This window comes from Triticum aestivum, chromosome 3D (assembly GCF_018294505.1).
Source record: "Triticum aestivum cultivar Chinese Spring chromosome 3D, IWGSC CS RefSeq v2.1, whole genome shotgun sequence".
In the NCBI taxonomy this organism is placed as follows: Eukaryota; Viridiplantae; Streptophyta; class Magnoliopsida; order Poales; family Poaceae; genus Triticum; species Triticum aestivum.
In genome coordinates this window covers 503,621,643-503,636,181 of record NC_057802.1, presented here as the reverse complement: position 1 = coordinate 503,636,181, position 14,539 = coordinate 503,621,643, and the positions used below count along the sequence as shown (strand labels likewise).

Below are 14,539 nucleotides of genomic sequence, written 5' to 3'. Positions count from 1 at the left end.
AAAATGACCTATATACCAGAAGATGGGCACCGGAGGTGGGCCGAGGAGGGCACAACCCACCAGGGCGCGCCTGGGGGCCCTGGCGCGCCCAGGTGGGTTGTCACCACCTGGTGGGGCTCCTCTGGTAGTTATTTGCTCCAATATTTCTTAAATAATCTATAAAAATTCTCCGTGAAGTTTCAGCTTATTTGGAGATGTGCAGAATAGGTAACTCTGACGTAGCTTTTTCAGGTCCAGAATTCCAGCTGCTGGCATTTTCCCTTGTTGTGTAAACCTTGCATATTATGAGAGAAAATGCATTAGAAATACTCTAAAAATCATTATTATACATAAAAACATTATAAATATCAGTAGGAAAACATGATGCAAAATGAACGTATCAACTCCCCCAAGCTTAGACCTTGCTTGTCCTCAAGCGAAAAACCGAAACCGAAAAAATGTCCACATGCTTAGAGAGAGAGGTGTTGATAAAAATAAAATACGAACATAGAAGCATCATGCATATTATTATAACAGCAACAAACTTTGACATAAAGCTTTATCACACAACTTTTATCATTTAACTTCTCATGAACAAGTAACAATTCATCACAACATTGAAGTATAAGGCATAAACTCTACTGGAAACCAACAAACTATGTTCTCAGTCAACTTTGCAACTACAATTGATCATCTTTTCAGGAATGATCACGTATCGGAGCCTTTAGGTAAGTCCACATACTCAACAATTATTTATTCTTCTATGATTGCTAACACTCACCGCATACCCATGAACAAAAAGTTTCAGCCAGACACATAGAAAGATAGGGGCTTATAGTTTCCCTCCCAACATATTCACCTCAAGAGTGATGTCAACAATAATAACTCATGTCCACTCATATCCAACTGGATATATGTGCCTAGATCTTTCCTCACCACATGATGCTTGCAAAAAGAGAAAATAAAAGGGAATAGGGAGGAATACTTTGACTCTTACATAAAAGTAAATGCATTAAAGTAAAAGACAGGCCCTTCGCAGAGGGAACCAGAGGTTATCATGCGCTTATTTGTTTGTATGCCAAATCCCTTAATGCAAAAGAACGTCACGTTACATTGCCCCTTATGATAGCAACCTTTATTATGCAGTCTGTCGCTTTTATTATTTTGCCATCACAAGTTCGTACAATGCTCAATTTTCTCTTACACTAAATGATCCAACACATTCAGAAGCAATTTTTATTGCCTTAATGCATCGATGGCAACTTACTTGAAGGATCTTACTCAATGCATAGGTAGGTATGGTGGACTCTCGAGATAAGATTTTGGGTTAAGGGTTTTTGGATGCACAAATAGTATCTCTACTTAGTGCGGAATTTTTGACTAGCAAAGATATTGAGCAAGTATCACATGTTCAAGGATCTATAATAATATAATTTCTATGTGAATATGAACAAACATAAATCATTACGTTGCCTTTCTTGTCCAACGTCAACAAATTTGACACAAAATATTCTTTATGAACTTGTCATAACTTTCGCTTCCGAGCTTTGATTCGCACTATCCTTATATTCATTTTGATATTTCCAAAGGGCTAATCCGATGGGGAACTTCAATCTCAAATTTGATTTCATCATTCTTTATGATCCTACCACTTTTAAGCATGCATCAATATACATCGATGGAATCCAGAGGCACTGTTCATTCAATCAGTTTATGCTTAGTTGGGAGCTCTTTGGATTAGGCACGCCAGTTATGACGGTGACACAACTTCACGGGCACATCTTTGATGAGATCAAGGCGTGGAAAGAAGCTGGTTTGGGTGTTGGCGTACTCCATAGATTTGTGAGAGAGTAGACTTAAGATTTAGGTGTTGGTGTGGGTTGTAATCTTGTGGGGATGTTCGCATCCTACATAAGTTCTTGTATAAATGTTTTTCTGCCTTCTAGTACAAAAGTAAGGTATGCCACTGGCATACTCTCGAAAAAAAAAAAGGATTAGGCACGTCTCTCCTTCTCCTGCTCTGCGCCGCTACTCCGTCCAAAGCAAATCCCCCAATGGCCGAGCCGGCGGCGGCGCCTACCGGAATCGACCCGCGCAGCGGCTTCTGCGCGGCCACGCGGACCTTCCACAGCGTGCGCTCCAGCTCAGCGGACGCGCTGCCGCCGGAGTCACTCCCGATCACGGCCGCGGCCTACGCCTTCTCGCTCCTCGCCTCCCCGCTCCCCGACCGCCCCGCGCTCGTCGACGCGGCCACAGGCATTGCCGTCTCCTACCCATTCATCATCGCCTCTGTCCGCTCCCTCGCCGGCGGCCTCTGGTCCTCCCTCGGCCTCCGCCCCGGGGACGTGGCCCTGGTCGTCGCGCCCTCGCGCCTCGAGGTCCCCGTGCTCCACTTCGCGCTCATGTCCATCGGCGCCGTCGTGTCCCCCGCCAACCCGGCCTCCACCCCCGAGGAGTACGCGCACCAGGTCGCCCTCTCCAGGCCCGTCGTCGCGTTCGCCGCCCCCGAGGTGGCCGACAAGCTGCCCGCCCACGTCAGTTGCGTGGTCCTCGGGTCGGATGCGTACGAGAGTCTCTCCTCTGCAGGCGCGGAGGCAGCTCCTCCACCGGTGGCGGTGAAGCAGTCGGACACCGCGGCCGTGCTCTACTCGTCGGGAACGACCGGCCGGGTGAAGGCCGTCGCCATCACGCACCGCAACCTCATCGCACTGATGTGCACGCACGCCGAGAACCGGAAGAGGGCAGCCGCGGAGGCCACCGATGCGGGCAAGGAGCCGCCGCCGCCGGCCGTCACGCTGCTCCCGCTCCCCCTGTTCCACGTCTTCGGGTTCATGATGGTCCTGCGCTCCGTGTCCATGGGGGACACGGCCGTGCTCATGGAGCGCTTCGACTTCGGCGCCGTGCTGCGCGCGATAGAGCGGTACCGCGTCACGCTGCTGCCCGCGGCGCCGCCCGTCCTGGTGGCCATGATCAAGTCCGAGGAGGCGCGCCGCCACGACCTTTCGTCGCTCCTCGTCATCGCCGTCGGCGGCGCGCCCCTTGGCCGCGAGGTCGCCGAGCGCTTCGCGGCTGTCTTCCCCAGCGTCCAGATTGTTCAGGTTAAGCATCAGATTCCATGCAGGCTGCAGAATACTACTGAATCTTTCTGTGCGCAATGAAGATTGTTCTTTCTGATCTGTGTGCAATGATTCCGTCGATTCATATTACAGGGCTATGGTCTGACGGAATCATCTGGCGCTGTCGCCGGGACGGTAAGGCCGGAGGAGTCCATGAAGTACGGCTCCGCCGGCAAGCTGGGGTCGCGCCTGCAGGCGAAGATAGTCGATCCGACCACCGGCGAGGCGCTCGGGCCGGGCCAGCGCGGCGAGCTCTGGATTAGGGGCCCACTCGTCATGAAAGGTGAACATTGCGCAGCAGTAACTTATCATTGCTCTGACCATTAAGCATGTGCATACTACTACCTGTTTAGACTGTGCACGTGAAAATTTAATATGATTGCGTTGATAGCGATGTTGATTGATGATGATTCGTCGCCTAAAACCTTTTATAAATCTATTATTTGTGTCGTGGTTTGATTCCCTTTGTGATGTGCTTGTCCCAGCACTTATCATGTGAAAGCTGTGTATATCCATAGCAATGTGATGGCGATGTGAGATGCCTTCTTTTTTATAGAGACATGACTTTTCGTTAATGACGACTTTTGTGTTAATTGATGTAGTTACCGATATTTATCCAACGAAGTACTAGTACCAAATTCGATAAATCTTTAAACCTGGCAGCAACGCAGGGATGCTCGTTCTCCTGCTTAATAGATTAGGATCGTACCACTGTTGCTTTTGTCCTAGTATTATTGGGCCCTCACAATATCAATGTAGTTTTAATAAGCTTATGGAGACAAGAATCACAATACAAGCGATCTGAACATTGTTGCTTTTGCCCTATTTATTATTATCGGGGCCTCACTGACTCACCGGTGGTGTTTTTTTTCTTCAGGTTATGTCGGGGATGACAAAGCAACTGCAGAAACAGTGGACTCACAAGGCTGGCTGAAAACTGGCGACCTTTGCTACTTCAATGAAGATGGATTTCTCTACATTGTTGATCGTTTGAAGGAGTTGATTAAGTACAAAGGATACCAGGTACGATTATACTATTATCGTTGGAGAATTTTTGCCTCGCAAGATTCTGTCTGCGCGATACTGATATACTACACCTTATCTCAGGTGCCTCCAGCTGAACTGGAGCATATTCTACAATCACATCCTGGAATCGCTGATGCCGCAGTTATCGGGTAAGTACAACCTTTAGTATGAACTGCAGTAAACTTGGGGAAAAATTCCAATGAATCATACAGTATATTCCTAGAAATATGGTATGATGCTCTGTTCAGCATGTGGCAGTATATAAGATGCCCCCTCATATGCACTATGCAGATATCCAGATGAAGATGCTGGGCAACTGCCAATGGCTTTTATAGTGAGGCAACCAGGTTCAAACCTTACTAGGCAACAAGTCATAGATTACGTGGCTAAACATGTAAGTTTCTCCTTCTCCTTATCTTAATGCCGCTTTCTACCACATAGTTCAATGCTGAGTTAAGACTGTCGGTCATAGTCAGCTTTATTTTACTTTTTGGCAAGCAAGCTGAGCACCATGATTGCAAGTTGAGATAGGTCCTAGTAATGTTTTGGTATTGTTAGTGACACTGTCTCTCTGCCTATTAAGGCATTTTAACATTTTTTTCCGAACTGCAACACTGAAATAGTATGTAGCATGTTGTTGCAAAAGCTATAGAGGACTGGTGGTGGGATCATCAAATTGTATCACTGCGTGCCAAACGAAGCCACATGTCAACACACGAGCGAATTCTACATGTGTGGTATGCACACAACACATTTAGCAACACGAAATTGTAGTTGATTTGAAGATACCCACATCAATAGTAACAAAAAAGAATGCATCAATGCACCTTTATGTATGCAGCATATGCTTTCTGACAATGCATTGCCACTTACTAGACACTAAAAGCACATCTAAATGTTTATCGTTTGACAGGTTGCGCCCTACAAGAAAGTCCGCCGAGTGGCTTTCGTCAATGCAATACCGAAATCGCCTGCGGGAAAGATCTTGCGGCGCGAGCTTGTGCAGCAGGCCTTGTCCATGGGTGCCTCCAAGCTTTGAGTGGTAGTTATTCGCTGTGCAGATGTAGACGATTTCTTTTGTTGTAGGGACATAAACCGGAGGTATGACACTGTTCTTGCCCAAAAATGAACCACAAATGCTCACCCTGTTTCCCTGTAAACACCGTGTAGCCCTTGGGACGAAATGTAAATTTTTTGAGTGAAGAGGGTGCAAGGATCGTTCATTCGTGCAGAGTCTGATAAAAAATGGCTCTTGTAAGGATGGTTGAAAAGCTATTTGCTATTGATGAATTCACTCAGCTTTGTCCTCCATGACATTTGTATCTTACGTTATTAAACAGCAAACCTTTGCCCTTGGCATCTGCTGGAAATGAGAACGAACAAGTGAAAGCTCCGTAAATGGTAAATCTGGAAAGGCTAATTACTCCCTCCGTCTTAAAATAGGTGTCTCAACTTTGTATTATACATATTAAGACAGAGAGATACTTGTTTTGACTCAAACTGTGATTGTTTCTAATCTCATAATTTTTTCAGCGACGTAGCACGTACCCTTTGCCTACTATGAAAGCTTCAAAATTCGGTGGAATTTTTCAAATTTTCGCCGTATTCATATATCCACTGTCGAGTTAGGAGCATCCATGTAGTTTTTTCTTTTCTACTTATTTACAGCTGGAGCGGCCATTTTAGTTACTGCCTTAGGGCCAGTTCTTTTGAGGTGTCCTATGGAAATAAGCTCATGTGAAATAAGCTTCAGATGAGCTCCTATGAAAATAGGCTTCAGATAATAAGCTAGCAAGTTCTTTTTGGTGCATGTTTTTTCAGCTTACTTGTGGTATGGTCAGTGAAAAGTCCATAATGCCATTGGACTATATTGTTGTTCTAATTAAACAAATCAAATGAAAACATCATAAATCAGCAGCTACATACTTCCTTGGAACTTTAGCAGGCCCCCGCTCGCGTCGCTCTCCAGGGGAGCGGCCCGAGCGTACCCTAGCGCCGCCGCCGCCACCCCACCCGCTCCTCCCCGCCGCCCTTGGGCGTCGCTGCCGGGCAAAGCCCGCGTAGCAGCCGGCGACGACGGGCCTCTATCGCGCAGATGCGTTCCGGGACCGGCCCTGGATGGCGCGGCGCGCTCGGTGAGACTGGGCGCCGGGGCGGCGGTGACGGCTGCGGTGGCCGCGTGGGCGGCTCGGCGGTCGGTACTCTGCGCGCGCCTTCACCCCCGCTCGGGATGGTGGTGGTCCAGGCAACGGGTCCCACGGCGGCGGCTGCTCCTCCGGCGGTGTGACGGCTGGGCGGCGCGGCGAGTTGGCGCGGCTACGGCGGCGGCCTCGCGACGTCCAGAGGTGGGTCGAGGCTAGGCGGCTGCAGTGGCTCCATCTCGCTCGTGCGGCTCCGGCTTCCGGCGATTCAGATATGGTGCGGCTCGGCTGTAGCCTTCTGGCGGCGGCTTTGGCTGTCCTCCGGGCCACCGAGGCAAGGCTTGCGGTGAGGTCGCAGTTTGGTCAGGCCTTCCCTTGCCTCCAACTCTGCGATGTGGGTTCCATGCCGTCGGGCCTGGTCGGCCTACTGCCGACGGTGAAGACGATGACATGGCGGTTCTTGGACTCCAGGGCGGCGGCCTCGGGTGTGGTGGTGGCGGCTTCGGCCAGGGGGTGGTGCGTGTCTGGTCGCGGTGGATCGTGGGATCCCGTGGCCAGAGTGGGGTCGGCCTCGGAAGGGTGGTGGTTAGTGGCGGCAGTCGGTGGTGGCAGGTGTTCGGCACATCTTCGGAAGAAATCCTTGCTTCGGTCTTCACTGGAGTCAGCGACGGCGATGCCTGCGGGTGCCGTGATCTTTCTTGAAAGCGTCGTCGTGGAGGTGCTCCTCCTCCACATGGCTTTGGCTCCGGAGGGAAACCTCAGATCCGCTGGATCGGGCGATGGAGGCGTCTACGCGTCTTTCTCCTCCTTGGGGGTATCGCCTCGGAGCCGGCTACAACTGAGAGGTTGGTGGATGATGGCATCTTTGCCGTCGATGATGGCATCTTTGCTGTCGATGATGGCATCTTTGTCGTCGATGGCGGCATCTTCGCCGCGTGGTTTGCTGAGGCAGGGCGCTGGTTTCTGTTTGGCAACGATGATGGTGTCGAGAGGAGCTTGGGTCGTGGCGTGGTCTTCGGTAGTCGGTTCTTCCCGGCGTGTCTGAGGTGCTCTTCCGTGGTTGCTTGGTTACTTTGAAGTCGGAGCTGCGTTGGAGCGAGTCCAGGTGGTGACGATGATAGACATTTGGTAGTCGTGTGCGGAGGGCACGGTCGGCGCAAGTCCTGCATATTTTCCTTGTGTTGCTCGTCGTCAAAGTCGGAGCTATCGGTTGCTTGCGCGTGAGGCCATCCGTTGGCACATGCCATCGTGGCTTCTGTTCCATGTCGGTGGCCAGGTTGGCCGGTGGTGCCCATGTCATGTGGGTTGTGTTGTATCAGTTTTAGCATGATTTTTGTCAATTAACCGGGCAATTCTCTTCTTCTTAATCAACGAAAATGGCAAGTCTTTTGTCTCGTTTCAAAAAAATAACAACAGCTACATAGCAAATGGACGCAGCTTCAGTACCTTAAAGGCACATGCCTTTGGGTCCTTGAGCATAGGCACAAAGGCATGTGCCTAAGGCACCGAAGCGCAGTCCATAGCAAATCTACATGAATTTTTTTGCAAAGAAACAGAGGATGTTCCTCACCTTGCAGACGAGCTCATGCTCGGGCTCTAGGCCTCGGACTGGGAGGAGGGGAGGGGGAACGGGGCTCCGTCCGCCGGACTGGTGCGTCGGCCAGAGTGGGGGCCGCGTCCGCCGGAGTTGTGCGCTGGCCGGACTGCTGCTGGAGATGGGGGCGGCGGCCTGAGGGGTCGAGGCAGAGAGAGGAGCAGCGGCGGGAGATGGGGGGCTACCCGCCGGCCATGTCGCTGGAGATGGCCGCGGTGGGGAGCAGCTGAGCCGGGGACTGGCCCTTACTACTGGAGCTTCCAGCCTCTGAGGCACCTGCCTTCTAAGGCCTTGTACAATGGGAGATGCTTAGAGGGATGCTTAGAAAAATAAACCAAGATTTTCTGAAGCACCGGTGCCTATTTTTACAGGAGAGATGCTTAGTTAAACGTCTACCCTGTACAAATAAGCACAGGTGTTTAAGGAAAGTCTGGTTTATTTCTCTAAGCATCTCCCATTGTACACGGCCTAGAAGGCGTACTTATCGCAGGCGCCATCGCTCAACTCCCATCGGCCCAACTGTTTTTTCGTACTCGTGTCCGCGTTCTAAACCCACAACCCCCTCCTGCAAACCGCGGCAGCCTGCGCGGCCACCACCGAGGCCACGATGCCGTCGATCGCCGGCGGCCTCTTCTCCGCGGGCAGGGGCATCTCCTGGCTGCGCCTCCGCCGCCTCCAGCGCCCGCTCCTCTCGTCCCTCTCCGCCGGCGGCGGCAGCGACGCGCCGCATCTGCCCGTGGTCATCGTCGGGGCCGGGCCCGTCGGGCTCGCCCTCTCCTTCCTCCTCGCCAAATTCGGTAAGCGCCGCCAACCTCCACCAGCTATGCTCTGCTTCTTGCTTCGCTAGGCTCCACCATCGAGTGGGAGGCGAGGATTTGTCTGTGAGCACTGCAAAGTCGCCCTTGAGGTGTAGTAGTAGTACTACTAATCAGGTGTGCAGTGGATCAATCGGAATCCAGCTGATGAATTTGACAGTTCGTTTCGTTGTAACCTCGCAGGCATCAAATGCACGGTCCTAGAGAGAAGCATGGAGTTCACTCGGCACCCCCGAGCGCATTTCATCAACAACCGCACCATGGAGGTGTGTCGTCTGTCGAATGCACCCCAACATTGCCAATTCCGCCTTCTGTGTGTACCGTGGATGGTGATTTAATAGGTGGGGTGTTGTTGTCAGATCTTCCGCAAGTTCGACGGCCTGGCCGGGGACATCGAGAGGGCTCAGCCGCCGGTGGATCTGTGGAGGAAGTTCATATACTGTACATCGCTCTCCGGATCCATTCTCGGTTCGGTTGATCACATGAAGCAGGAAGGCATGTCAAGTGTGTGATGTTTTTGCATATCGCTGCATACGTCGAACGGCTGACAATTGTTTTGTGCAGATTTTGACAAGGTTGTTAGTCCTATATCGGTTGCACACTTCTCGCAGTACAAGCTAGTGGATTTGCTACTCAAGAAACTGGATGGCGTTGGCTTTCAGACGTGCTTTCCTGACGAGCTAGGTGGTAGCTCTGCTCAAGATTTGCTGCTGGAAAACAAGATACTGATGGGACACGAGTGTAGCTCCATTGAGCTGACCGATGATGGTATTTTGGTTGGAGCATCGTTTAACAATGGGGGGAGGATGCAGGAGAGGAAGCTTCACTGTGGCCTTCTTCTAGGGGCAGATGGCGCTAGAAGCAAAGTGCGTGAGTTGGCTGGTATATCTATGAAAGGTGAAAGGGACTTGCAGAAATTGGTCAGTGTTCATTTTGTGAGCAGGGATCTTGGAAAGTATTTATCTAGTGAGAGGCCTGGCATGCTGTTCTTTATTTTCAACCCTGATGCAATTGGTGTGCTGGTGGCACATGACCTGGAGCATGGGGAATTTGTGTTGCAGGTATATCAAAATAGCAGACTGTTGTGCGTCAGATGCCCTTTATGCTGAAGGAAGTAGGATGATTAGTTATCTAGCTGTTAAATTATCTTCTGTTTCATGTTCAGGTTCCATTTTATCCGCCTCAGCAGATGTTTGAGGATTTTAGTGCAAAGGTGAATATTTTTCTCAATTTCTAGTTTTTGGCATTTCCCACCTCATTCACCTGTGAACGTCTACTAAAAATTATCTCGGCACCCAGTCTGTATAGCCTTGTCTTTGTGAAATGCTTGTTCTGTGAAATTCTTTCAAGAAGTTATTTGCAGTCCTTACAGTTCTGAAATACTTGTTATGTAGATTTCTAGTCTGCAGAGTAAATTTTATGCCAATATTTACCAGCCTCCTTACTCTTTTCCTCCGTATGTATTTCCCCTTTGGTTCTAGGTGTGCGAGCAAATTATTGTCAAATTGGTTGGATGGGAGCCAGCAGATATTCAGGTTTTAGACATAAAACCATGGGCAATGCATGCTGAAGTTGCAGAGAAGTATGTTGGCTGCGACAATCGTGTAATCCTAGTTGGTGATGCTGCTCACCGCTTTCCTCCTGCTGGTGGTTTTGGTTAGTAGTTATTTTCAAATTTGATACTGCAATATTACCATGTTGAGCTCTTTATTATGTGTCTGAAGTTCAAATGTATAAAGAAATGTGAACTTCCTGATTTCTTTTCGCAGGAATGAACACTGGTGTTCAGGATGCACATAATTTGGCTTGGAAATTGTGTTTACTTCTGAATGGCATCGCTGACCCATCAATTATACAAACTTATGAGTCAGAGCGTAAACCTGTTAGATTCTTCTTGCATGCCTTCTGTTCGTTCAATGTTAACATCTCTGCTACAAATATACTGAAATAGCATTCATGCTTCTTTATGACAGGTTGCCACTTTTAACACAGAACTTAGTTTGGAAAACTTCAAGGCAGCAATGTCTATTCCTGCTACCCTTGGCCTTGATCCAACAATTGCAAACTCAGGTAAAGTACCCTGCTCCTGCAAGAAGGCTGTGCACAATTTATTGCTATTCTCTTTGAAAAGTAAATATTGACAACATGTACAACTATGGTTAAGTTACAGTTGAATGTTTGTAACTTGCCCCTTATACGCATCCCTCACATGTTTCTATCAGTGCACAGAGTAATCAACAGCAGCCTAGGATCAATCATTCCAAGAAATTTACAGAAGGTGGTTCTGGAAGGATTATTTTCCATTGGTCGGACACAAGTCTCGGACTACATTTTGAGTGAGAACAATCCCCTTGGATCCTTGAGACTGGCAAGATTGAGAAGTATTCTTGATGAAGGAAAAAGTCTACAGCTGCAGTTCCCTGCAGAGGATCTTGGCTTCCGGTTAGCCTCCTTACTGTGAATGATTCTTCAAAAGAACTTTAGAATTTATCTTCCTTTTCAGTTTAGTTGATGGAATACATGAGTAGATCCCTTCGGGCAATAATGCTATATTCTCACCAAGTATAATCAAATAGGCAAGTTTCTGACCTAGATCTAATCTGTGCACTTTCAGATATGGAAAAGGAGCCCTAGTTGCTGAAGATTGTGCTGAGAGCACTTATCAAGCAGAAGACCTGAAGCATTCTAAGAGGTCATCAGGAGAGTACATCCCTTCTGCTAAGGTTGGTTCACGGCTACCACACATGCTGGTGAGACCACTGTCCGCTTCGAGTGAGGTTCGACCCTTTGACACCTAATTGACAGCACATTCTTTTTTAGCCATTCCTGTACCTTCGTGTAAACCGTGTGCGTGATGACTCCTTACAGGGCGTGTTCTCAACACTGGACCTAGTAAGTGGGGATAAAATTGAGTTTGTTATCATCATCGCACCACTGAAAGAGTCATATAAGCTTGCCCAGGCTATGCTGAGGATAGCAGATGAATTCGAGCTATCAGCCAAAGTTTGTGTCATGTGGCCACAAGGTTCAAGGGACGTGGAAGCGAAAGGGAGCATATCTGAGTTGGCACCCTGGACAAACTATGTCGATGTCGAGGAAATACCAAGGGCAACTGTGAACTCATCATGGTGGGAGATGTGTCAGGTAAGTAACAGAAGTGTTATTTTGGTTAGGCCTGATGAGCACATAGCATGGAGAACAGAACCTGACATGGTGAGAGATGCTTATTCAGACGTTAGGAGAGTCTTTTCTCAGATTTTGAGTTTAAATAGGCCCCAGGTGTAAGAATGCCCAGATATACATTCAGTAACTGACTGGGTTCCAGTGCCAAACTTAGAACTTCGGCCACTAGACGTGGACATTAACCGTTCCATGCTGCATTATTTGCATGTACATGACCGTCAGGTTTGTTTCTTGATATCTTCTCACACATGTTGGTTACATTATCATACATTTGACATGAACTTCCCGGAGATGTTACATCAATGTGAATAAAATTATCTTTGTTCCATCAGGCTTTAGATATGTTGGCTGTCCAGCTTCATGTACAAATCAACAGGGAGTGTTTGGACCAAGTGTTTTTGTTGTGATTTGTTTGTTACACTGTACACTGAACCCCAAGAATCGGGATACAGATCCATATCTTCCCCCAAAAAAGGTGAGTTTTATTATGCACTAAACCCCATGAATTCTAACCCGAGCCATCCCTATCTAAACAGGCGTAAAGAACAAAATTAGCGAGACATTATAACTAGTGACGCATCCACTTTCTAGCTTTCACCAGAGCAATGAAGTTATCGAATAGATATTCTGTACATCAAGCCTGAGAACATCACCTGAACATACAATTAGGTGCTATCAAAACTTGATTCTCAACAGCACTACAGCACAACATTACACATCGAACCGATACCTAAGTCACAGAAACACCAGAGAAGCTTCTTCTTCTCAGGTCTCTGCAAACACTAGCAATTCTCCTGCACCTTGAGACACGGCAAGCATCATACAACACTTGTCACTGCAATGATAATTTGCCCTGCAATACCTATCATACACCCAAGCACCGCACCGGCGACAACCTGTGAGCAAAGTTGAGTGAGCGATAAGTTTTTTGTTATGATCATGGAAGGGCAAACCTCCCAGAACGGGCAATAAGCTCAGCTGGCGACCGGGCGATCGCGGTAAAAATATGGCATCGCTTTCAAACTGCCAAACTATACGAAAAATGGAGAATGAAAAGGACACTTGAGCAGACCTGGGTCGGGGTATGGCCTAAAAGTTCACGCAATGGTCTTGTTTCAGCCAAGGGATGTTCAGCCGGTAGTTCACAGACTATTTGGTTCAACACCTAAAGAATGGAGAAAATGAGGAAAAAGCTCAGCATAGTTGCAAAACTCAGAACATCAAAGCATATATAATCACAGAAATCAGAGCAGTTGTTACATACCGCTGCTTGCTTTCCAGCATGCAATCTGACACCAGAAGCATCGTACATCACCTGCCAATCATCATGAATTAGCACAGAGGAATTAAGTATAAAATCTTACAGGATGCTTGCACTCAACATTTTAATGTCCAACTCATGGTAGAACTCTTATGTCCAAGAAGAGGCAACATCGTTTTTTTTCATAAACAAACAGGTGATGCGTGATGAGATGAGATGGATAACCTACCACACTTGCGAATATCGTTGATGTGGCAAAGAGGGCACTGCCGAAGCCCTCTTGGAAGCCAATGGCTACTGATAATGCTGTAACGGTCGCGGAATGCGACGACGGCATGCCACCGGAGCCGATAAGCCGCTTAGGATCCCATCTCTTCTCCTTATACCTTCATCAGTCAAGAAGTAATGCACATCAAACCTATTGCAGCAGCATTTGTCTATGAAAACTTGCTGCAACAATTAACAAGCACAGAAGTGTTCAATGGGGAATTAATCACAAAATCCATTGCTTATGTCAGATCAAGCTAACGCCCAAATTTATTGAATTTCTCGCTTGTTTTTGTCTAGTATGAATATCTTCTTTTTTGGATGATCAAGGTTAAGGGCCTCTTAATGAAAGTGAAACGAAACACGCAGTATGAGAACATGTGGATTGCAACGTTTGTTTAGATGTGTGAAGTGCAATATAGCAATGCATTCAAGCTGAAGAAATGCAAATTTCACCCCATAACAGGCACGGACCCACCAAATCTCATGCTTAATTTGAAGAGATCACGGCGATTTCTCTTATTATGCTCCCAGACCAAAAAAAAAAGAATCCCCTGAGATAAGATGGAAGTAAATAATTCCACAGGGAATCGCATTCTCCAGCCTAGCCTAGCATCCCCAGCGAGCAGAGCAGAGCAGAATCAGAGGATGGGAGGGAACCAGATCGGAGTGGCTCAACGATTCCCCACGCTGAGCGAGCGTAACAAGCGAGTGAAGACCAGCTTTGACCCGGGCCCGCGATTCGGCGGTCAAACACCACCAGACCACGCGCGAGGAAGGCGCTGCTATGGCCAGGGGAGGAGGAAGCAGAAGGCCAAATGGGGAGGAGGAGGAGTGAATGATTGATTGATTGGTTTACCTGGTGAGGAAGAACTTGATGGACTGCGCGATGGCGAAGCCGAGCAGCGCGGCGACGAGGGGGAAGTTGTGGAAGACGGCGAGGTAGGAGAACCCCGGGGCGGCCGCGGCGGCCGGCGGCGACGAGGAGGCGGCGGCGCCATCACCACCACCACCGTCCCCCATGGCTGGTTTCTTTCCTCCCGGACGGACGGTCGGTCGGACGGCCGGCTATTCCCGGTATAGAGCGTTTACTTATAGCGATTCCCCTATATACTCGCAGCACTAAATTTATAGCCTTCCCTCCCTCCCTCCCTCCT

At 48.6% G+C, this 14,539-nt stretch overlaps 3 protein-coding genes across 3 annotated transcripts; 2 read left to right on the top strand and 1 right to left on the bottom strand.

The window, feature by feature from the left end:
* The first annotated feature begins 1,897 nt into the window (after positions 1-1,897).
* On the top strand, positions 1,898-5,430 carry LOC123080020 (4-coumarate--CoA ligase-like 5). Its single transcript, XM_044502875.1, has 6 exons — positions 1,898-3,077; positions 3,189-3,378; positions 3,973-4,118; positions 4,203-4,270; positions 4,413-4,515; positions 5,035-5,430. The coding sequence occupies exons 1-6, from the start codon at positions 2,034-2,036 to the stop codon at positions 5,158-5,160; spliced, it is 1,677 nt and encodes a 558-aa protein (XP_044358810.1). The 5' UTR covers positions 1,898-2,033; the 3' UTR covers positions 5,161-5,430.
* A 2,907-nt stretch (positions 5,431-8,337) lies between these two features.
* LOC123080017 (2,4-dichlorophenol 6-monooxygenase) lies at positions 8,338-12,185 on the top strand. Its single transcript, XM_044502873.1, has 11 exons — positions 8,338-8,653; positions 8,855-8,937; positions 9,031-9,166; positions 9,236-9,732; positions 9,837-9,884; positions 10,153-10,327; positions 10,441-10,553; positions 10,645-10,741; positions 10,894-11,113; positions 11,286-11,448; positions 11,540-12,185. The coding sequence occupies exons 1-11, from the start codon at positions 8,464-8,466 to the stop codon at positions 11,954-11,956; spliced, it is 2,139 nt and encodes a 712-aa protein (XP_044358808.1). The 5' UTR covers positions 8,338-8,463; the 3' UTR covers positions 11,957-12,185.
* Positions 12,186-12,399: 214 nt separating this feature from the next.
* Positions 12,400-14,539, bottom strand: LOC123080018 (uncharacterized membrane protein YuiD). The gene is made up of 5 exons (XM_044502874.1): positions 14,242-14,539; positions 13,345-13,501; positions 13,119-13,169; positions 12,927-13,019; positions 12,400-12,750 (listed from the first exon to the last, which is right to left on the bottom strand). Exons 1-5 carry the CDS (start codon positions 14,403-14,405, stop codon positions 12,673-12,675), a joined length of 543 nt encoding a protein of 180 aa, XP_044358809.1. The 5' UTR covers positions 14,406-14,539; the 3' UTR covers positions 12,400-12,672.